The 23,369-nt window shown below is 36.4% G+C and overlaps 1 protein-coding gene across 1 annotated transcript in view; it reads left to right on the top strand.

The window, feature by feature from the left end:
* LOC142346254 (uncharacterized) overlaps positions 1-23,369 on the top strand; it is a 115,717-nt gene that overhangs the window by 80,438 nt on the left and 11,910 nt on the right. Inside the window, exon 5 of the mRNA XM_075398770.1 lies at positions 19,144-19,278. Coding sequence (XP_075254885.1) covers positions 19,144-19,278 — 135 coding nt within the window. The remainder of the gene's footprint in view (positions 1-19,143; positions 19,279-23,369) is intronic.

The following is a 23,369-nucleotide window of genomic DNA, read 5'->3' as shown; positions in this document are numbered from 1 at the left end:
TTTGTTTTCGCGCTAAATTTAGCGTTATTAGGTGGATTATTTGACTTAATACCATTAATGGGCTTTATTGGGGATAATTGTTCAGAGTGTTCACCTTCTTTACTGTCTGACATTTGCACCTCTTTTGCAGCAAATTTGTTAATGCAATGTGAATTAATAACTTTACAGTTATTTGGTGGAAATTGAAATTTTGTAATTTTAAGTGGCATTTGCGATGCAAATGGATGTTTAAAACACTGATTAGTTCTAGAATTATTAAGTGTTAATTGCGTCGCGAATGGTGTTTTCGGTAGTAAAGGGAGTGATTGCAATGCAAATGCTTTATTGCGTATATGTGAATTAGTATTCGGTAATGTAGGCAGTTGCGGCGCGAATGGCCGTTTTAACTTGTGTGAAGGCCAATTTGACTTTAATATGCTATTAAATTTTCTAGTTGCGTTTTGTTTATTTGTAATCAGGTATTTCATAGAATCACGAATTGTTGAGATTGTTGCTACAACAAAGTGTTCGTCATATGTAGATATCTTTTTAGCTCTCGCATATGGATTCCTTGAGATATAGTCAACGAGGTCCATTTTTGCACCTGGCATATGTTCTATTGTGAAGTTGTACGGAAGTAGTCTGTCTATCCATCGTGATAATCGGCTGTTATACGAATTGTTTGAACTGTGCTCTTTGAGTATGGACAGTAGAGCTCTATGGTCTGTTACTACTGTAAAATTTTTTCCGTACAAATAGTATTTAAAATAGTCAATTGAGCAAACTATTCCCAATAACTCCAATTCATTAATACTATAGCGTTCCTCTGTTGAATTGAGGAATCGTGACGCGAATGCTATTGGTTTCCAACCGTCTGGTGTATTTTGCTCCAATGCGGCTCCGAGTCCGGAACGAGAGGCATCACATTTGACTCGAACATCAAGTTTTGGGTTATAGTGGCTATTTTCTGTGCTATTGGCAATTTTTTCTTTGATCAGATTGAAATGTTTTGTATGTTCTTCTGTCCAGATAAACTTTACTTATTTTTTTTGAGAAGTGATCGAAGTGGGTGACATAATTGTGCAAGATGTGGTATGAATTTACCAATATAGTGTACTGACCCTAAGAATGATCTAAGGCGTTTTAGTGTCGTTGGTGGTGGTATTGTTAATATTGCTGCAGTTTTACTTTCTAGGGATGAAATTCTAGTTTGTGTAAACTTATAGCTTAGCCATTCAATTTTAGTTTTTGCAAAATGACATTTCTGAAGATTAATTCTTAGATTATCGTCATCTAGCTTTTTTAAACATTTGAAAAAATATGCCAAATGGTCTGCTTCAGTTCCGGTACTGACAATTATGATATCGTCCAAGAAACAATACGTGTTTTGTAGACCTATAAGTGTATAGTCCATAGCTTTCTGAAATTCTGCCGGCATATCTGTAAGACCGTAAAAACCAGTTTTTAATCTATATGTGCCAGTAGATTCTCCACAGATGATGTTAAAATTACAGTGTTTTGTAATTTGTGATGTAATTTTAATTGGTTACAGGCATACTTTAAGTATAATGTGGTGAAATACGCTTGTTGACCATTTTGTGTGTTGGTAAGGTGCTGTGATATTGTATCAATTAGCATATCAATATTAGGCATTTGATATTTATTTTTATGTATGGCTTTATTTAGTACTTTGGAATCTAATGCGAGTTTTATTGATTGATCTTTCTTTACTGTGATAACGATCGGGGAAATGAAATGTTTGTCTGAGCAACTAGATAGTTTTTCGATATGACCTTCAGTTTGTAATCTTTCTAATTCCTCCGACACTCTAGGTTGTAGATTTATCGGAACACGTCGACCTTTTTGATGCTTTGCTGTAAACTTTTGCTGAAACTTTGATTTCGCAACATGTGTTTTGAACAAACCAATTCTTGATAATAAATGAGGAAATTGCGTCGCGATTGTCTCTTTAATTTTACATGTAGAAGTATTAATGTTATTAACGCATTTACAATTTTCCGGTTGTTGTTGTACCACTGCAAGTCCCAGAGTTGCGAAAAGATCCCTCCCGATTATGTTTCTGTGCCCATCTTCTACCACAGTCAACTTTGCTGCTCTATCTTTCCACTGAATGTAGGTTATTGTGGTTTCCAAATGTCCAAGAACTTTTATGGGTTCATTTGAAAAAGTTTTCAAGTTTCTTTTTTCTTTCGTGTCTGTCCACTTAGCAGATTTGTGGTTTAGAGGATTTTGTCTGCCAAAGTTTTTGTTATGATGCTATTTGCACTTCCAGAGTCGATCATTGCGAGCGTCCTAATTTTCCCCAGTTGTACCTCTACATTTAGTGGTTCCAGTTGATGTACCGATTCAGATGAAATCACCGCCACGTAATCATCCGAATCGCTGTCGTAGTTTGAGTCATACACCTGTTCACACAGTTGTTGGTAGCTTGTTATGTAATTGACAGATTCTTCATCATCACTCTTTTCGGGAGACTGGTCAATTTGATTGACGTTCGTTTGTTGGGCTTTCTGTGTTTGTCCCTGTGACTTTTTCGGTCGAAATGGCCGATGATGCCACAATCATTGCATTTTTTAACATTCGCGGGGCAAATCTGTTTATGATTATGGCTCCAACGAAGGCCACAATTCATACAAGTGCTTGTGTTTTGGTAACTCTGAGGTACAGTTGCGTATCGCGTGAAATCTCGCTTGGTTTGTTGAGCATTCGCGTTGCGATTGCGTATTTGGTGATTATTGATTAAATTCACGGAGTTTGAGCCTGACATCAAATTCTGGTTTATCTTTTGTTGATTCTGCGCTCCCATCTCCATTTGTATAGCTATCTACAATGCTTTGGATGGCTCGACTGTTTCTTTCAACAGTTCTTTTTGAGTCTCATGATCAATCATATTTAATATGAATGCATCGCGAATCAGGGTAGTTTCTTCACTACCTAGGGTACAGCTTTCCGCTAATTCTATGAGACGGCCATAGAAACTTTCAACTGACTCTCTTTTTTGCTGCTTACAGGAATAGAAAACAAAGCGATCATAAGTTATGTTACGAACTTTCGTGAAAGAATTCTCCATTGCCTGCCACAATTCTTTGAAAGGTTGTTTCTCTATTTGAAAGTGGGGGTGTTTACACCTGAAAATTCGTCGTCCCTCCGTTCCAATACTCAAGTACAACAACGATATCGTTTTTTGTTCGCAAATTCCCCACGGTTTATCTCCACACAAAATCCCAATCTCATCAACCTTTTTACAGCGATTTTGCCAGTTTACTTTCAATTGTTGATTACGGACTTTCCGATCTCTTTCCGTCGCTTGTGTATGGTTTTCTACTGGTTCTTCATAAGTTGGTTCAGGCGGGTAAGTTACTGTTGATGGAGGATCGTTTAACAGATTGTCTAATTGAATTCCTTCTTTAGCTAGTAGAGCCAATTTCCACTGTTGTGTCCATTTGTCCCACGTCAGAGGAGGTGTTGCTGTAGGCTTTTCCCAAAATGCCTCTATGTGAAGTGGTGTCTTCTTAGAGTCCGCTGCTGACTGCGCCATGTTATACTCTATTGCGATGGATGGATCGAATTGAGTTGCGAATGCTTTATTACAAATCGAAGTGGGCAATTGAACCGCAAGTGCCGAGTCAATTACTTATATCTGAGTTGCTAATATCTAGAATGGTCAATCGCGGTGCGACTGGCACTTGTCAAAATTACTGAGCTTAATTGAGAAGCGTTTTGCAAGATTTAAATTAAACTGAATTCTAGCGTTGCAAATGGGAGACTGAATGTTTAAGTGATTACAAATTAAGAAAAAGGTTTGTTCAACTCAATCACTAACAAGGAAGTAACTTTAAGATTTGTTTATAGTATGAACAAATGAATTTCCTGCATAGACAGTATAAACAGACATTACTTTACTAAAAATGGGAGGAAGTAAACTTAACTGAAGTAAGAACAGCACTTGCCCTTCAAATGGAACTAAGTAATGTAATTTGCACTAAATACGGACATGGATATGTGAAGGGTATCCATTGCCGTATGACAGGAATTAGAATCCAAATAGAGCTTTCCTAACTTCTATTATAACGTCAGAGTTAATACTTGAGCAGGATTCGTGCATGGTTATTTGTCATCTTCAGGTACAATGCATTAATCTAATAATATGTTATAATTTATGATAATCTTCTCGATTTAAGCTATGATTTGTGCTCTAGAAAAATGTATCTTAGCGTTAAATGGATGCCACTAACCCAGGCGAGGTGTGCGCTTGAAATCGTCCTGGTCCAGACCGTCCCAGACCAAAAGTGCCCCTGATAAGACCATCCTAATCCAAAAAAGCCCCTGATCGGACTCAAGCGCGCTCGACAGTTTCTATGCGCTCGAACTGTGCTCGAATCCACCTATGATCAGACACAAGCGCGCTGGTTCCACCTTCCAGACCTTGAAATTTTGAGCGCTAAAAAGTCAGGCGTGCGCTCGAAATGGTCTGGACCAGGAAGATTTCGAGCGCAGACCTCAGCCTGTGTTTGTGTCGTATAGGTTTATCGAATGCATAAAGTTACATGAATGGCGAATGTGATAACTGTTTATCTGACCAACTTTTAAAAACTTTTGTTTTTTCGTTCGTCAAACGTATGTTTATAAATTTTACAAATAATTTTTGGTTGATTTTTTTTGCTAGGACATAACAACTTTTTCGATATATATGTTTAAGTTCTATTTCAAGCAGGCTGTTTGTTTTCAATTATATTTTATCAACATCCGCCTTTAAAATCAACAAATTCTCGGCTGAAAATGTAACGTCAAGCATTCTGTCCCGGCACCAAATTTGTCATACAAAGCTGAATAAACAACAGCTCAAGGTTTTGTCAACACAGAAAAGGCTGTGAGCTGCAGCTCCTTTGAATTTTTGGTTTCTGTTCTTTTCTCCGCCGTTAGAGGTTCCTGTTTTCTAGGTTTTAATTCTATAAGCGCATAAGCGAAGACATGAGCAGGGGACTGCTTTTCCTGATAAACTTCCCAGACCCGATCTGACTGTTTAGCACATCGAAGCCTCGTATTTTTGTCAGCCTCGACTTTTTCAGGTAAATAAACAAAACCAACGCGTATCCTCAGAATTTCATATTTGTAATAATTAGCAATTATCAGCAATTACAGCTCTTTATACGCTTATCTAGCGAAGATTAGGCGTTATAATCTAGGATGCTCATTCCATTGAAAACTTCTGGTTTACTAGTTCAATAAGCTCTTTGCAAAACACTAAGCTCACATGACTTAATTTTGACGAAGTCACTGGGACACTTTTTGGGTAATAATCGTAAAACGTGCAGCAATATTGGAAAGATTAGACTGCAGCAGCAAGATAGACTGTAGCGGTTGCACACCTTCCAGTTGCGAAAATAGGTTTTGTACAGCCCAGTTCGTTAGGCGGCTTGGTTTTGTGACAAAGTGTTTTCTCAAACAATTATCAGCGCTTTGTGCATAAATGCTCACAGTTTTCAGATCCTCTAGAAACCTCAAACATAACAATTTTATTAGAATAACAAAAAGTTTTTCTCAAATATGTCAGCAAAATTTTTGTTATGAAAAAAATGCTTTTGTAGAAACTGCATCAACAGGGCCTGTTTAATATCAGATCACTTAATCAGAAGTAATTTATCCACAAGTTGCCTGCGTAAGTTATTCTCTTATTCCCAAAATGCGTTGACTCTAGTTTAAATCTTTTGCTTTACAATTGAAAAGATGTTATTCAGCTATTCGCTTGTAATAATGGACTTCAAGGCACTTAAAATGCGCCTAAAATTTATTAATGGAACTTTGTTCCACAAAACAGAAATTTGTCAGAATGGTTTGTATTGATCCTCTTCTCAACCGAGTTGCGACCAACTGTATAAGGAACCAAAAATTTTGGTCTGACTCAATATCCAAATCAAAACTTAACAACGGTTTAGAGTAAATGTTTATATAACAATTTATTTTAACTTTTAAGATCTCCACGTTATTTTTGGCCATATATATATATATATATATATATATATATATTGGTCTTTTGAATTTCAATTTATGGTAAGTTATGTGCAGGATGTAGTATATTTTATGACTACTTTGTTTAGCAAAAGTTTATTTGTGTCAACTTTATAAGTAACTTCTCATTTGCGTAGCAAACAATTATTTACACTGCATAAGAATAAAAGAAGCAGTTTTAATTTCGTCTATTGCCAATTTTTATCGAGTCCATAATTGCAAAAGAAAAGTTAAAGCTCAGCTGTAACATCGTTGGCACTGTTTTCTTCCAGTAAAATATCTTTCTCAGTCAGAAGCACGGGGAAGAGCTTTATCAATGCTCTGTTGAACACTCCGTCTCTTGTTTGCACAATAGCGGATCGTACAACTCCATCTGCTCCAGCAATCGTTTCCAAAATACGACCAAGGTTTTTGTAGCCACGATTATGCTTCCAATGAAGAAAGATGATATCTTGGAAGAAAACAGTGCCAGCGATGTTGGAGCCAGCGCTGTTGGAGCCAGCGATATTGGAGCAAGAAACAGTGGCAGCATCTTTCATTAAAAAAACAGTGCCAGCAAATTTCACTCCATTTAAGGGCTCAACAAAAGTTTGTCCTCAATTTACAGGTTGCCTTCCTTTGCAGGTTGACACTTCAATTTTTCAATGTAGTTATATTCTACCTTCGAAACTTGTCCATCTTAAATTTCCAATACGCTTGAGACTGCCAACACGTTGATCAACGCATTCTTCAACCGATGTAAGGTAAGGCAAACATGCATTGTTTTGTCCTAACAAGAATTGATATCGATCAAGAGCCGCTAGAAATTTAACATCCGAGCTGGCAGCAGTTAGTGGTGTTTCGTTCAAAGCTCGCTCTAATAAACACATTGTACTAGTTGCAATGACTTCTGTGATGCTTCGAGAGCCTAACAAGGCGTTTAACTACTTCTTATCAGTTACTACCAAACACCCCTTTAGATGGGGGGGCGGCAAAGGGCTTGAATTACTAAACTTTTGCTTCCTGCGTGAGAGGCTATGCAATTATTTCTTTTTCCACTCATCTATTTAGGCCTGAAATTTTCGCTTTGTTCCCCCGAAATTAGTTCCGCTGTCATTCATGATTTCTTGTGCTTTACCGCGTCCACCTATTAAACGCGTTTGCGCTGAGAAAACTGTGTGTTTCTAATTTTTCATTTATTTTATTATGCACCACTCTCACTTCTAAATAAGTAAATGGGCAGCAACGTTCTTTCTCAGTGCGTTGCCTCGTTTCCAAAACGAACGGATCGAAATAGCGCGTTACGATTTTTTTGAAAAACTGATGAAGCAACTACTTGATTTTTTGACAGACTTTACATGGTCGTCATCCTTGGAATTTTTTGCCTTTTTGCGTTTCCTTTTTTTGCTAAATAACGCAGTTGGCTTTGATTTGACTCAAAACATTTTAGATGCCAATGATACAGTACCTCTGCTGAACTATATTCCTGACGTGATCCGTACATTCATGCTGATATTGTCTGTGTTCGATTCAGAATAATTTCTCCGCCGCAAGTCGTTTTCAGTATTATAAATCCGGATGTTTGCTTCAATTTTCAAATTGCTTTTGTTGAGCCGGCCTCTGGGCAGCTTAACATCATTCTTATCAGTATTAAACTGAAATAAACAAATATTATCTATCGCCTTGTTTGTAGCAGGAGTTTGCTTTGAACAAGTTGAAAAGTTTTAGTATTCGCCATTTCTCTTTCGTTGACACCTAAAAACTATATCTTAGAATTTTTGTAATGAATTGCACGTATTTTACAATTTTACGATACAATAAAGCCTCTTCTAAATTGTCTTCATTCTATTTTTGTTTGGTTTGATTTGTACTGTGCTGGAAACGCTGAAGGGTGAACGTAACTTTTCATCAGAAGCAAATATCGAGCATGCTTGATATGGCCAATTTTCTTCGGTCCAGAGAACCATTCGCTTCCTTTTCAAATCCTCAATGCTGAGTGATTTTGTTCAAATCTTTGCGGGATTATTTACGCTGCTTACATGTCTCATTAGCAAACGCTGAATCATATTAGCTTTTTTTTAGTGTTAATGCAAGTTCCCAGCTGTGCACATAGCGTCTTCAGAGGCATCGGCGAAAGCGTGCAATTCCATTGTATCAGTGTATGCTAGAAATTGTTTTTGATCAAACCGTGTTGGCCAAATTCTCTAGTTCTTTTCAGTTTAGAAACTTTTCATCATAGTCGAGACCCCTATCTCAACACTGTTTTAATTTGCTCTAAATTCCTTTTTAAACTCTTCTCATTTGAACACTAACGGTTGCGCTTAGATAAATTGGATAAAAAAACAGAAGAGACTAATGGAAGCACTTTCTTTGTTGCGACTGGTTCTTTGAGGTCAATCTCGGTTCCCAAACGAACGGACCGAAATAGCGCATTACGATTTTTTTGAAAAACTGATGAAGCAACTACTTGTTTTATTGACAGACTTTACATGGTCGTCATCCTTGGAATTTTTTGCCTTTTTGCGTTTCCTTTTTTTGCTAAATAACGCAGTTGGCTTCGATTTGACTCGAAACATTTTAGATGCCAATGATACAGTACCTCTGCTGAACTATATTCCTGACGTGATCCGTACATTCATGCTGATATTGTCTGTGTTCGCTTCAGAATAATTTCTCCGCCGCAAGTTGTTTTCAGTATTATAAATCCGGATGTTTGCTTCAATTTTCAAATTGCTTTTATTGAGCCGGCCTATGGGCAGCTTAACATCATTCTTATCAGTATTAAACTGAAATAAACAAATATTATCTATCGCCTTGTTTGTAGCACGAGTTTGCTTTGAACAAGTTGAAAAGTTTTAGTATTCGCCATTTCTCTTTCGTTGACACCTAAAAACTATATCTTCGACTTTTTGTAATGAATTGCACGTATTTTACGATTTTACGATACAATAAAGCCTCTTCTAAATTGTCTTCATTCTATTTTTGTTTGGTTTGCTTTGTACTGTGCTGGAAACGCTGAAGGGTGAACGTAACTTTTCATCAGAAGCAAATATCGATCATGCTTGATATGGCCAATTTTCTTCGGTCCAGAGAACCATTCGCTTCCTTTTCAAATCCTCAATGCTGAGTGATTTTGTTCAAATCTTTGCGGGATTATTTACGCTGCTTACATGTCTCATTAGCAAACGCTGAATCATATTAGCTTTTTTTGAGTGTGAATGCAAGTTCCCTGGTGTGCACATAGCGTCTTCAGAGGCATCGGCGAAAGCGTGCAATTCCATTGTATCAGTGTATGTTAGAAATTGTTTTTGATCAAAACGTGTTGGCCAAATTCTCTAGTTCTTTCCAGTTTAGAAACTTTTCATCATAGTCGAGACCCCTATCTCAACACTGTTTTAATTTGCTCTAAAATCCTTTTTAAACTCTTCTCATTTGAACACTAACGGTTGCGCTTAGATAAATTGGATCAAAAAACAGAAGAGACTATTGGAAGCACTTTCTTTGTTGCGACTGGTTCTTTGAGGTCAATCTCGGTTCCCAACAGACCTTCAGACTAACCTCTACCACTGTCCATTTCAGTTTCAGCACTGGAGGCTCTTCAATATTTGGCTCGAATACTGTCTAATTTTTGCAGCTACTGATTGCAATCCTGCTGAACTTGGCTATCAGCCTGATCGCTTTAACTCATTTTTTTTTCTTCAGCTCAGAATTCTGTTTAGATAGAAGTGGTTGAAGTTGGTTGAGAATTTTGACAGATTCATTTGGTGTCTTCACTGATATGATAAAATTATCCGTATAAAACTTGTTCAATTGCTTTCGCAGCAATTGGAAAAAAAAGTTTCGTTGTCCAATCAAACGAGTTTCAACGCGTAGTTAAAGCAAGTCGGCAAATTTTTGACTCCGCAAAAATGTTTTTGATATTCAAAGGCTTTCAAGCTTTCCCACGTTTAAGATCCATAAGAACAACAAGCAGCTTCGATCGCTCTCAGGTATCTGATTTTGTCAAAAAGTCTGTAGCAACAGCTGAGACGGTCGGACCTTCAAAGAATCTGAAGATTGCTATGGTTAAATTTGTTCGTGATAGCAAATCGGGCCCTGCTAGCGGCTTGTCATTCAAACTAATATCTTCGGTGACATGAGACTGATTTTTGGTGACATGTGATGTTTACTAGCATTTTATCATAGGTATCAATCAAACATCATGTGTTATCATTTCAAATGTAAAAACTGATTTCTTCTGAAAACATCAGTATAAACTGCGCGTGAAATTAGCATGGTTTTCTCGACAAATAATGATGTAAATAAGCAACAGTGGCAATAGGCACAAATCTTGATCGAATTATCAAACCCGTTATTACCGCCCTTTTACATTACATACAAATGACTTTCGGTGACATTTGATGTTTACTAGCATTTTATCATAGGTATCAATCAAACACCAAGTTTTATCAATTCACATGCAAAAACGAAATACTTCTGTGAAACATCAGTATAAATTGAACGTGAAATTAGCATTGTTTTCTCGACAAACAAAGATGTATATCAGCAAGCAAGTATATTTCATATTCAAAGAATTAATATTATACCTTTAATAAGAAACAGATTTGTTGAGTCTTCTCCGCCAATGGCGCCACTTTTGACGATATCAGCACTGTGTGTGTGTGTTATTTAGAATCTGTTGGCAATTGATCAACAACAATGTGATATTTTCAGAAGGCATAACTTGCTTGTTTCCAATGACTCTGGTAGACTCTTTTCCGTTTTGAAGCGATTTAATCTCTGTGAACAAATGGACTCAATCCAAATTGTGTCTAGCTCTTCTCGCAGCATTCTGATTCTCCTATCCTGGATACCCTTAAACTTTCTTGATAGTCTGAGAGATTTTGTACCTTTGCACAACAGCAGGAATTTGAAAAGTCCAAAATAGGATTAAGAATGTGGATACAGAAGTTTGATTTTTTTCTGTTTGTCTTGGTTTTCGATAAGGTTAAAGCCAAATAAATGTTAAACTTAGTTGTTCTCAGCAATACTAAGAAAGCCGAAGAAGTCCTTTTAGGAAGTTCTGGTAGACAAACATCGACTTCAAAACCAAACACCCCCAAAAGCTTCCACAAACGAAGCCACACACACACAAACAGCTACACAACCTCCATGTCCACGAGCAGAGTCACACAGTCAGCTACACAAGCTTTGCCACACAAACAGAGTCCACCAGTCGGCTACAGAAGCTCCCTATCCACAACCAGAGTTCTTTAATCCGATACAAAATCTCGTCCACACAACAGAGTTCACAATCAGCTACAGATGCTCCCTGTTCACAAGCAGAGTCCTCTAGTCAGCTACACAACCTCCTCCACACAAACAGTGTCTCCAATCAGATGCACAAGCTCGTTCTCCACCAACAGGAGTCCTCCAATCAGCTACACAAACTCGTTCTCCAACGTAGTTAGAGCACACTGGAGCTTCAGTTCCACTTGTTTTCCTTCTGACTCTTGACCACTGCTTGACTACAAGTCATGTCTCTGTTTGTCTTCTTGTTCGCTTTCCAATTGACGTCAGCAATCCTCTAATGCAGCACAGAGAGAAAGCAGCATAGTATCATTTTTAGGGTGGGCTGATTACATATCTCATAAAAGCTCTGGGCCCATAACCTATCAGTTACTGGGAACGCAGAGACAGATCGTGTTGTCCTAATAATTTAATTAGAATTGATGTGTGACAACAGTGGCAACAGGCACAAATCTTAATCGAATTATCAAACCCGTTATTACCGCCCTTTTACATTACATACAAATGACTTTCGGTGACATTTGAAGTTTACTAGCATTTTATCATAGGTATCAATCAAACATCATATGTTATCAATTCAAATGTAAAAACGGATTTGTTCTGAAAACATCAGTATAAACTGCGTGTGAAATTAGCATTGTTTTCTCGACAAATAAATATGTAAATCAGCAAGTGACAATACTTTTTCATACTCAAACAATTAATATTATACTTTGAATAGCCCTCCTATCATATTGAGTATTTGAACCTAGGAGAGCATCACAGAAAAATGAAATTTTTGTTCTTCCCAAAGTTTTTATTAGGGTGTTTGCCGAAATGCGATCTGTAGGCAAATAGTTCAGCCCTAAAAGTCTGTTCTCGACGAAGTTCCAAATGAAGTGCGCTTTCAATTCAAAGTGCTTAGTCTTGCCATGGTTCAAGGAATTCATACTAAAAGAAATACATGCTTGATTATCTGCAAACACTTGTAAAGGTTGTTCAACATCTATGTTCATTTCCTTCAAAAGGTTTGCTAAGAGTATCACCTCTTTGCTTGCCTCTACTACTGCATTCAGTTCAGCTTCAGCTTTAGAGGTCGATGCGCACTTTTGTCACTTACTAGCCAAGCTGATTGCTCCTGAAGTATTGTCAAGCATGAAACAATAACCGCTTGTACTTTTCCTGCTATCTAAGTTACCAGCCCAGTCAGAATCTGAAAAACCTTTTAGAACTAATTTATCATTCTTCCTATAAATAAGTTTCTCAGACTTCCTACCCTTCAATTAGCGTAGGCCGGCTTTGCCGCGTTCCAATGCTTGTTCCCCGGATTTTCTACGAACGAACTCAAAATATAAGCTGTAAGTGCAATATCTGGTCTGGTAGTCAACGCTAAATAATTTAAATATCCTACTATTCCCCTATAATCACAGGACTGCATATCTTGATATTCATTGCTCCCTCTTTTGGTGAATCAGGTTTTGAAATCTTTGAACTAACACCTAGAGGTGTCTCCAGTGTCCTACAGTCACTCAATTTATGTTTCTCTATTTGTTTTTCTATTTAAACTGCTTGGCTTAGCATTATTTTGTTTTCTGTCCATTCTATTTTAATGTTTAAGAACCAACTCAGGTCACCATAGCTACTTTTTTTGAACTTCTGACTTTTTATGTTTTTGAAGTTTTTGCAAAAATTTTGTCACGTTCCTAATATAACCATATCATCTACCCGACGACAGATCATTCGCTCTACATCTTCTTTGTTAGTTTTTACAAACAGGCTCTCATCTTGAATATATGGAACAAATCCAAATCCCAAGTCTCCAAGAAAAATTTTTATTGTTTAATACCAATTCCTAACAGATTGTTTTAAGTATCCATAGAAATTTTTTTTAAGCTTACAGACTAATGGATTTCATTGCTCATTTTTTTTTCAAAAACCTCTGGTTGCTGCATTAAGATCTCTTCATCAATGTCAGCATTTAAGTATGCAGTTTTAATGTCCATTTGTTTGAGCTCAGAACCGTTACGGAGTGCATAGTTTAAAAGTACCCTGATAGTTGAGAGGCGCGTTGTCGGTAAATAGCTCTTGATATAGTCTCTGCCTGGTACTTGGCTGAAACCCTTAGCTACCAATCTTGCCTTATATCTCACTCTTTCTCCGCTAGGCCCGCACGTCAGAGCAAAATATGAACGGCTACCAATAGGTTTGATATCTTGATTATCTACAAGTTCCCAGACGCTGTTTTCAACTAATGAACTATACTCTGTTTCCATTGCTTTGTGCCAATTTTTGTCTTTTATTGCTTCTTCTGTTAATTTAGCTATCACATTTTCATTTATCAACTCAATTAAGAGTGCTTCTGGATTCAGATCTGCTTCCTGTTCTAAACGTGTTTGCCCTGCATTCAACGAGTTATTATTAAACATTTTGTGTTCGTTGAAAGCTACGTTTCTAAATTTTCCAATTTAAATGAGCGTTTGTTGTCCATTACTCCTATTAGCTATGTTTTGCTGTTATCTGAAAACCCCAAAAAAATACATTTTGTGGAGTCCGATCCACTTTCCCTAATGATTTCTCAACGTAAGCAGTACATCCAAAAATGAGTTTGAAGAGTACTTCTCATTTTTCAAACCACAAACAATAATCCTTTCTGTAAAATAGGGTTAAACTCGGGAGCAACAAGTCATATGATAAAAGATGAAAACTTATTCATTCATACTGACAATGAATATACAGGATTAATAACTAACGCAAATAGTAGCAGAAATTCAATTGAAGGGCGGGTGACAATTGAGATAAAAAACAGAGGATTCAAAAGGGTGTGATCCAAAAAAAGATTGTCAAACGCAATACTTGTAATTGATAACTCGAAAGAATTGATCTCAGTGTCGAATTTTAGAGTGCCTGTTAACGAGGTTTTGTTCGGTAAAAACTTAGAGATAAGAAATAAAAACGCAACAATTTTCCCGTTTGAGGAACATGGCAATCTTTTCCTTTGGAAAACAACAAGTTCAACAGGTAAAAAAATTTGTAACTTAGTCAGTGGAGACCGGCTAAGTTTCTGGCAAAAACGCCTAGGATATTAAAGATCTTCTGAAATAAAAGCATCTTGTCTTAGGACTTAGAATAAGTGAACATGACGTAAGGAATTGTGAAACATGTCAAATGAATAAGTCAAGGAAGCGTACCGTTCCAAAAAACTCCGAACAAGAGTCAAGGATGTCTTAGAAGTAGTCCATACTGATATATTTTAGGGCCAATTAATCCAGAAGCTGTAGATGGCGAACGATATATAATCGGCTTTGTAAACAGCTTTAGCAAGTATCAGAAAGTGTTTTTGGTTCCTAAACTAAACTCTGAGACCCCGATTGATTGTTTTTACTAAAGTTTGTGCTCCGGCCTACGAAATTTTTCTCTGATTTCTGCTTCTTACAAAAATTGGTGGTGACCCTGTTCACCATATTTAAAACAATTTATTGGTTACCCCCTTGTTTGTTCTGTATATGCCTTCTTAAGTCGACAGTTCTTAGCCATGTGTCCCACCTTTTGACAATTGAAGCATTTTTCTTCTTTATTGTATAACATACTCTCACTTTTCTTTTGATCAATCTCATTATCAAAATTGATAAGGTCCCGACTAAATTCTTCTAAACTTTTTTTACTACATTTTACGAGTGCGGCGAGGTCCTCGTTTTCTTTTTATAGTCCTTTCATAATTATTGAAATAAACAGTTTCTCGCTCATGCCTTTGTTCACCAGTGTCAAGTTGTAATTCAAGCCGTCTGCTCTTGTTAAGCACTCTACTACTCTTTCATTCGAGTTCATATTAAGCCTAGTTAATTCTGATATTAGTTTATGTAATTGCAATTCTCGAAACTTTTAAACCTTTTGCAATTTTATCCCAAGCTTTAGCACCATCAACTTCATGTGGTCTCAGAAACAGAACTGATTTTTTGTCTCATGCTTGGAGAGAAGTTCGTACCATAAAGTCCTTTTCCTCTCCTCTAGTTCTTCCTTTCTTTTATTTGTAGTTTGTGCTCTTTGTTCCTAACAGTAGGCATATAATCTTCATAAGTGGCATCGCCAGTTAAGACTTCTCTCAATTTCAACGAGTGCATACGAGCTTCAAACTGTTCCGCAAAATATACGAAATCATCCTCACGCCCCTTAAATTTTTTTTTCTGACTTTGAACTCATCCCTGAACTCAATTTTTATTGTTTGCTTGTTTTCGCTTCTTTTCTTAGTTTTTTCCCTTTTAACTAAAAGAACTGTTGTTTAAACTTAGTTGCTCTCAGCAATACTAAGTAAGCCTAAGAAGTCCTTGTAAGTAGTTCTGGTAGAAAAACATCAACTTCAAAACCAAACACCCCCAAAAGCTTCCACAAACGAAGCCACACACACACAAACAGCTACACAATCTCCGTGTCCACGAGCAGAGTCACACAGTCAGCTACACAAGCTTTGCCACACAAACAGAGTCCACCAGTCGGCTACAGAAGCTCCCTATCCACAACCAGAGTATCTGATTTTGTCAAAAAGTCTGTAGCAACAGCTGAGACGGTCGGACCTTCAAAGAATCTGAAGATTGCACTGGTTAAATTTGTTCGTGATAGCAAATCGGGCCCTGCTAGCGGCTTGTCATTCAAACTAATATCTTCGGTGACATGAGACTGATTTTTGGTGACATGTGATGTTTATTAGCATTTTATCATAGGTATCAATCAAACATCATGTGTTATCATTTCAAATGTAAAAACGGATTTCGTCTGAAAACATCAGTATAAACTGCGCGTGAAATTAGCATGGTTTTCTCGACAAATAATGATATAAATAAGCAACAGTGGCAATAGGCACAAATCTTGATCGAATTATCAAACCCGTTATTACCGCCCTTTTACATTACATACAAATGACTTTCGGTGACATTTGATGTTTACTAGCATTTTATCATAGGTATCAATCAAACACCAAGTTTTATCAATTCACATGCAAAAACGAAATACTTCTGTGAAACATCAGTATAAATTGAACGTGAAATTAGCGCTGTTTTCTCGACAAACAAAGATGTATATCAGCAAGCAAGTATATTTCATATTCAAAGAATTAATATTATACCTTTAATAAAAAACAGGTTTGTTGAGTCTTCTCCGCCAATGGCGCCACTTTTGACGATATCAGCACTGTGTGTGTTATTTAGAATCTGTTGGCAATTGATCAACAACAATATGATATTTTCAGAAGGCATAACTTGCTTGTTTCCAATGACTCTGGTAGACTCTTTTCCGTTTTGAAGCGATTTAATCTCTGTGAACAAGTGGACTCAATCCAATTTGTGTCTAGCTCTTCTGGCAGCATTCTGATTCTCCTATCCTGGATACCCTTAAATTTTCTTGATAGTCTGAGAGTTTTTGTACCTTTGCACAACAGCAGGAATTTGAAAAGTCCAAAATAGGATTAAAATGTGGATACAGAAGTTTGATTTTGTTTTCTGTTCGTCTTGGTTTTCGATAAGGTTCAAGCCAATTAATTGTTTCGATATGCCTCTCTGAACACTTCGTCTGCTCGCGTTTTACTTTGTTCCTTCTCTCTATTTCATAGATTGTCTTCGGTCAAAAGATAATGACGATGACTTACACTTGCTTGAAATTGGACTTTCGAAGTTTCCATGTCAGTGTCTTCAATTGCTTTTGTTTAATTTCCGTTGCACCCAGAACCTTTTCATTCGTTTTAGACAGCAGTTTGACATTTATTGTCCAGATAAGGTGATCAAATATAACTTTTTCGCACTTCCCCATTGCAAATGAGAGTTTTGTACATTCCAGTTCGTTAAGAGTCCAGTTTTTGACTAAATGCTTTCTCAAACAATTGTCAGTATTTTGCGCATAAGCGCCCGCTGTTCTGAGGTTTTATAAGTCTGTAAACTTCCTGTAATAAAGAACAACAGGGATTTTTCGAAACGGCATCAACAGGGTCTGTCGGATATCAGATAACTTAATCAGAAGTAATTTATCCAAAAAGCTGAACGCATCATTTGCTTTAAAACGCGTTTTAACTTTATATCTTTTGTTTTAGCAGTGAAAGGCTGGTATTCAGCTATTCGCTTGTAATTGAAGATTTTCAGGCACTTATCCGAATAAAAGTTATTATTGGAGCTTTTTCTCGCAGAATGGGAAATTGTGAGAAATTTTTTTTCATTCTCTTTTTCAATCAGATGAGATTAGCTGATTTCAGAACTCACAAGGTTGGTGTGATTCAAGTAAGCAAGTCAGAATTTATCAAAAGTTTACTGTAAAAAATGATATAACAAACTTTAAGATCTCCATGTCACATTTTTGGCTAGATTTTTCTTTACACAGTCGACTTGCAATCTTTGGCAATGTAAGCGCAGGATGTTTCATGGCTAGTTTGTTCAGCACAATCTTACATGCGCCAACTTTAGTAACTACCCGGAACTGGATGTCATAATATTTCAGCACTTAATCATGAACGTTTCATTATGATTTTTTCCCTAACAAGAGTTCTGGTCATGGCACTTATTAGCCATTTCACGATAAAATTCAGAGCACAATTCTGGATTTAGCATGAACATATTGAACTTCAAATTTGCATTTACCATTGACCTTATGAATTTTTGTTTGTTTTGAGCTATGAATTTATGATTGTCTGCTGAGCTGAACAGAATGAAAACTCGCCATCAACGAGGACTTGGAAAAAACTCGATAGGCAATCGCAAAAAAACCAAAACCACAGTTAATTAAAAGAGGGACATATTAACAAATTGTAAAATAATGTAGTAACTACTATCCAATATTAGTACTGCAGTTCACCTTTGAATTTCATATTCTGAAACTGATTCAAATTCGCGGTTCATATTCTGTTCATGTTCTGAAACTGATTAACATTCGCAGTTCATATACTGAAACTGAGTCACTTTCGCAGATAGCCACATTCGCATTCACAGTAGTCATATTCGCAAGTTTGTCAGGTAGCCCCACCCCAGTTAGTCGAAAAAATTTTGAAATTTTCACAATTTGTCATGATTTTTCTATGAACACCATGAGAATCAAAACCAAAAATGTACAGTCGATTTTCAGAAAAAAGTACTTATGCAAATAGACTGCACATAATGAGTTAGCAACATACATTTAGGATTCACTGATACAGTACTGGACCGACATTTCTGATTTGCTATGGTACTAGGGTCCGGATAACTGCTCATTTGTGTAGCAAACAAGTAAATACAATGCGTAGGAATAGCAATGAAATAAGCATGTCTCTACTAAGGTTTGTTTAGACGTTAATTGGAATGAAAGATTAAAGCTCTACACAGACCCAATTTTAGATTATTTCATTTTGGCAGGTCATGCTTATTATGTTTGTAGCACCTATTTTGTTGGTTTCAGAAAACCCACAAACTTTTGGGCCAATCTTGTATATAAAATATCTGAATCTGCTGATTTGTTCCGGTAACTGCTTATTTAAACATAAGTCGTGTGTTTAAAAGTTTTTCTGAGGATTTTGCTGTTCTGAAGTGATTATTTGGCTCATCGTTACTTTACGTTACATCAAAAACAATAAAAAAACTTCAGTTCAAGCTCATATGAGGAATTCACATTCTATTAAATTGCGCCAAATAATCACGTCTGAACAGCAAAATCCTCAGAACACTTATTAAACACACGAGTTAGTTTTAAATAAGCATTTACTTAGCAGCTATATATAATTATGACACAAAGTGAAAAGTAGTTCAGAGAAGTAGAAAATTTTGCCAACGTTTAGTACCTGTAAACGTTTGTAGCAACCTTTATGTATTGATATAACCCAAAAGGTGCCTCCAAATTGGTAGAAAATTAAACAACATTTTAAAATGATCGTCAACATTTCAGGAATTGGTCGGGGAAAAGCTTGCCCAGGTTCAGATTTCACTGGAAAGACAGAAATTGACCTCACAGGCAGTCAATTCCGGATACCAGCATGGGTTCAATTTGAATACCAACAAGGAAATCCAAGAATTGTAACAGGTTTCTCAAATAAGATTTATTGAAAATCTGAAGGACATTGAAAATCTAAGGGAGATTTGTCGATCAAAAATTTCGAAAACAAAGAATTCTTTGGAAAGTTTTAAAACAAAAACAGACGGAATTTGGGTACAATGTTTACTCCGATGTCAATAGATAGTTGTATGAAAACTATATCAAAGTCTGCAAGGTGTTAAGAAAGCTGGGACGGTCATGGCTGGTTTCTAGAGAACTGATTAGAACTCAAAATGCAGTCTTTTGGTGTTGTGCTTATTAAAATTTCTTCAGGTGCACGCAGCTTTTTGGCACTATAGTGCTTAATTGTATGCATCTAGTGTCTAAATTTCTCGGGCATTTTGTCTCTTTATTGACTAGTTTTTGCCAGTTTTAACTTCATAGGCTTACAAACGTCAACAGAAGACTTTAGATAGTAAACAAGTGAGATCCATTTTTGGTAACTGCAATGAGCTGGAACTGAATTACGTCAAAAAGCGTGCGCTCGAACCAGCAAAGCTTTGGACGTAAAGACCAGATGTCACGGTCGTTATGTCATGGTCGTTACCATATATTACATTTTTCATTTTTCCTTAATTGATCCTGGTACAGATAAAAATGAACAATGTGCATTATTGAAAGCTCATAAATTCGAATGAAACGTACAAAATCAAAGTTCAAAGTTAGATCTTACGTGTCTTTATAGTTTCCTTTCAGATTTTGTTACTGGTTGCAGTAGATCGGAGATTTTGTTCTGGGATTTTTTTTCTGAGGCACTTAACATTATATTAAGGCCCAGTGAAACTAACCGAAGACACACTTAGAGGCCCAGATGGAAGCTTAAAATCTCCATTGAGTTGGCTAAAATGATAAAAAAAATTTGGATGCTGAGTTTTTCATATCAAATTCTGCGCCTCACTCACTTGAATCGAATTAATTGAGTGCAAAACTAAATAAAGTTAAGGTATTTTTACCCTAAAATTAAATTAGCTAATGAAGTCTTCAGATTAATCTACACAGTGACTGTTTCGATTAAAGTGCATTAAGCATCCTAATTGTTGCGAATTGGTACATGTTTTAAAGTAGCGTTACCAAAATTATTTGTTGCCTTTAATGCTTTAGAGGTTGATGATCAAGTTCGTACATAATCTTTTCACCCATTATGACCAATTATATATCTTGATTATCAAACGAAGGGAGCTGTTCTAACTCAAATTGCCTTAGAATCTCTCCTAAAATGTGTTTTTCATAACTCAAAATAATTTAACCAGTATATAAAGTAAAATTGGTAAACAAATAACAGAAGCCGTGCGTAAACTGAGCCATCTCTTAAATAGCGAAAAACCAATCGTAGCAAAAGCAAATTTGAGATGGATCATTTTTGAAGCAGAACTCACCAAAATTAAACAACAGTTCAGCAGCTTAATGATTTGCATTCCGAGCCCTGTTAAAAACAACTTAGGTAAGTTCTTAACTTTTAAAAAAACTTTGGCAGTTCACTACAATTCAACTCTCGTTCATTATTGAATATAGATAGACAAATGAAGTTGGATTTCATCTCGAAAACTATTAATCCTGATATTGTTGGCCTCACAGCAGTTTGGTTAAATTTAAATAATGAAATTAATGAAGTCTAATTAGTCCTATTCAAAACAGTCAATATCAGATACAAAAAATGGTCTTCATTGGGGCGTTCTAAAGCAAATAACCGCACATCATCATCGGATCTTTTCCGTCTGTGCCTCCCCCCTCCAGCGTACTGAACGCATACTATTTGCATCCCCCAGATGTACGTGCGATATTTTTACATAATGATTTACTATGTAAAGGCACGTGCACTGTAACTGGGAGGGGGGCGCATAACGTACTGGGGGGGCGAATAACGTACTGGGGGGCAAAAACGGAAAAGATCCTTATCATCAATCAAAATGGAAGGTTTGCACACGAAGACTTCTTTTGTTGCTGTCTATACGTCCTCAAGGAGGCTTCAATTGTTATTATCACCCTATATAATACCCAGCTTAAAGGAAATATAAACTTAGTGAAGAATTGTTAAAAAAATGATTGGCGCTATTGTACGGGATATCCAAGGAAAACGAAGATCCATTGACTCCATCACTTTCTTTGAATACATCAACTTCACTTAAGCAGGTGGCCTATTTTTGAAAAGTAATTGTTCATATAAAAGGTTTTGCAAGAATTGAAAACAATCGGACTCTGTCATCACTGCAATCTCATACAAGTTAACTGTACTTTTTTCTTAGTAGTAATGCTAATTTGTGTAGCGAAAAAATTAGAAGAAAATTTTTTCTCAGAACACAAGTTTTTGTTTGCTGAAATTAAAAACACTTAGCAACAACTTTTTCGCGATGCCAATTGGGACGAATTTAAGATCAGTTTCATTTTTCCAACGGGTTCATTTAACTCACTCAATAAGATTGTGGATTCACTTTGCTGTAAATTTTTTCTCAGAACACCAGTTTTTGTTTGCTGAAATTTTAATTAAAAACACTTAGCAACAACTTTTTCCCGATGTCAATTGGGACGAATTTAAGATCAGTTTCATTTTTCCAACGCGTTCATTTAACTCACTCAATAAGATTGTGGATTCACTTTGCTGTAAATTGGAACTAGACTCGTTGGTTGCAATTCCGCTGAAAAGTTCTAGAAGAACCAATGCGCTTTTGACATGTCCTTCAACGGTTTCCAGTTAGAAGATGAACTCAGAACAGCTAAAAAAGACATACACATTTTCCCGAATCGGGGAACAATTATCCACTTCTCTAAACATTGAAACGAAATTTTTGTTGAGAAAAGCGAGTACTGATCAACAGACAATGCAAATATGATGATAAAACAAATAACGAAAGAAACACTTCTGCCATAGATAATGGCGCATATGGAAAACAAAATTTTTGAACGCAAAGAAGTTGCAGAATCTTTTTATAATTACTTTGTACCTGCTTTTGCTGAAGGCGAATTCCGAAGTTGTTACTCTGCTAAATCAATGTCAAGAGACATTTGTTGATAACAGTCAGTTTAACAAAGCGACTGTATGCGGAGAAATCAATGACGTACGTTGTGGTGCAAACTGTTTTGAAGGAATTAGCCTAAAATCTCTTAATTCCGCTTTGACTTACATCTCGAACAAACTTTTATGTGTTTTCAGTTTTTATTTTTGCAATTATAAGTTTTCCAGTTCCTGAAAAAGTGCAAATATGAACGCATTTCAAAAGTGGTTACCGGTTTGATATCAAAAGTTACCCTTTTTACTTCTTGTTGCTACTATTTGAGCATTTGTTTCTAAACAGGTCTTGATCCTTTTGCAGCAAAAGCTATCCGTAGAAATAAATAGGTTTAAGAAAAGTCAATCATCCCTCACTTATTTTTCTACTGCAATGGGTTGTTTGGTTTACTTGACGCAAACAAAAAGCTAATGATAGTATATCTCGACATAGCAAAATCCTTGATACCATCATATTCTGCGTCACATATTTAATAATGTGCTGACCTGGATCTGATTATGCTTCCTTGAGTATTTTTGCGTCAAATTTGACCGACAGATAGCAAGGTTTGTAATAGCTTGGGGACCATCTGACATCTGAACGATCACAAGCGCGTGGCCTCAAGGTCAAATTAAGCATGTGATATTTTCTCCATATAAATAAACGACCTACTCGTCAACGTGTGCTATTTACAAGTGGGCTACAAAAAAATCTCCGCACTAAGAACAAAAAACTGCAGCTGGAAAAAGAGCATGAAAATTACGGTTTTTGGAGCAAGGAGAGTAGGTTAAAATTCATTTTCGATAAATTTAAAAGCGTGCAGTTTTCCTTACAAAAAAATTGAAACGAGCAATTTTTGCTCTTAACATCAATGATACCATCTTACAGGAAAAACATTTAAAGACTTGGGCCTATATTTTGCGGGACAATTATCATGGAGTGTGACATTTGAATCATTTTACTGATAAAGAGTACAATGGTTCTTCGATCTCAAGTTAACGGGTCTTCGTGGATCTCGTTGTTTTAAACAAAGTTGGTACAGTAAAGTTCCACTTCAGGGAAAGAAATTTTTTGAAAATTAGTTAAGGAAATCAT

The sequence above is a fragment of the Convolutriloba macropyga genome, chromosome 9, assembly GCF_964194025.1.
Source record: "Convolutriloba macropyga chromosome 9, txConMacr16.3, whole genome shotgun sequence".
Taxonomy (NCBI): Eukaryota; Metazoa; Xenacoelomorpha; order Acoela; family Convolutidae; genus Convolutriloba; species Convolutriloba macropyga.
The sequence above is the reverse complement of the archived record's forward strand: the minus strand, read 5'-3'. Positions and strand labels throughout refer to the sequence as shown.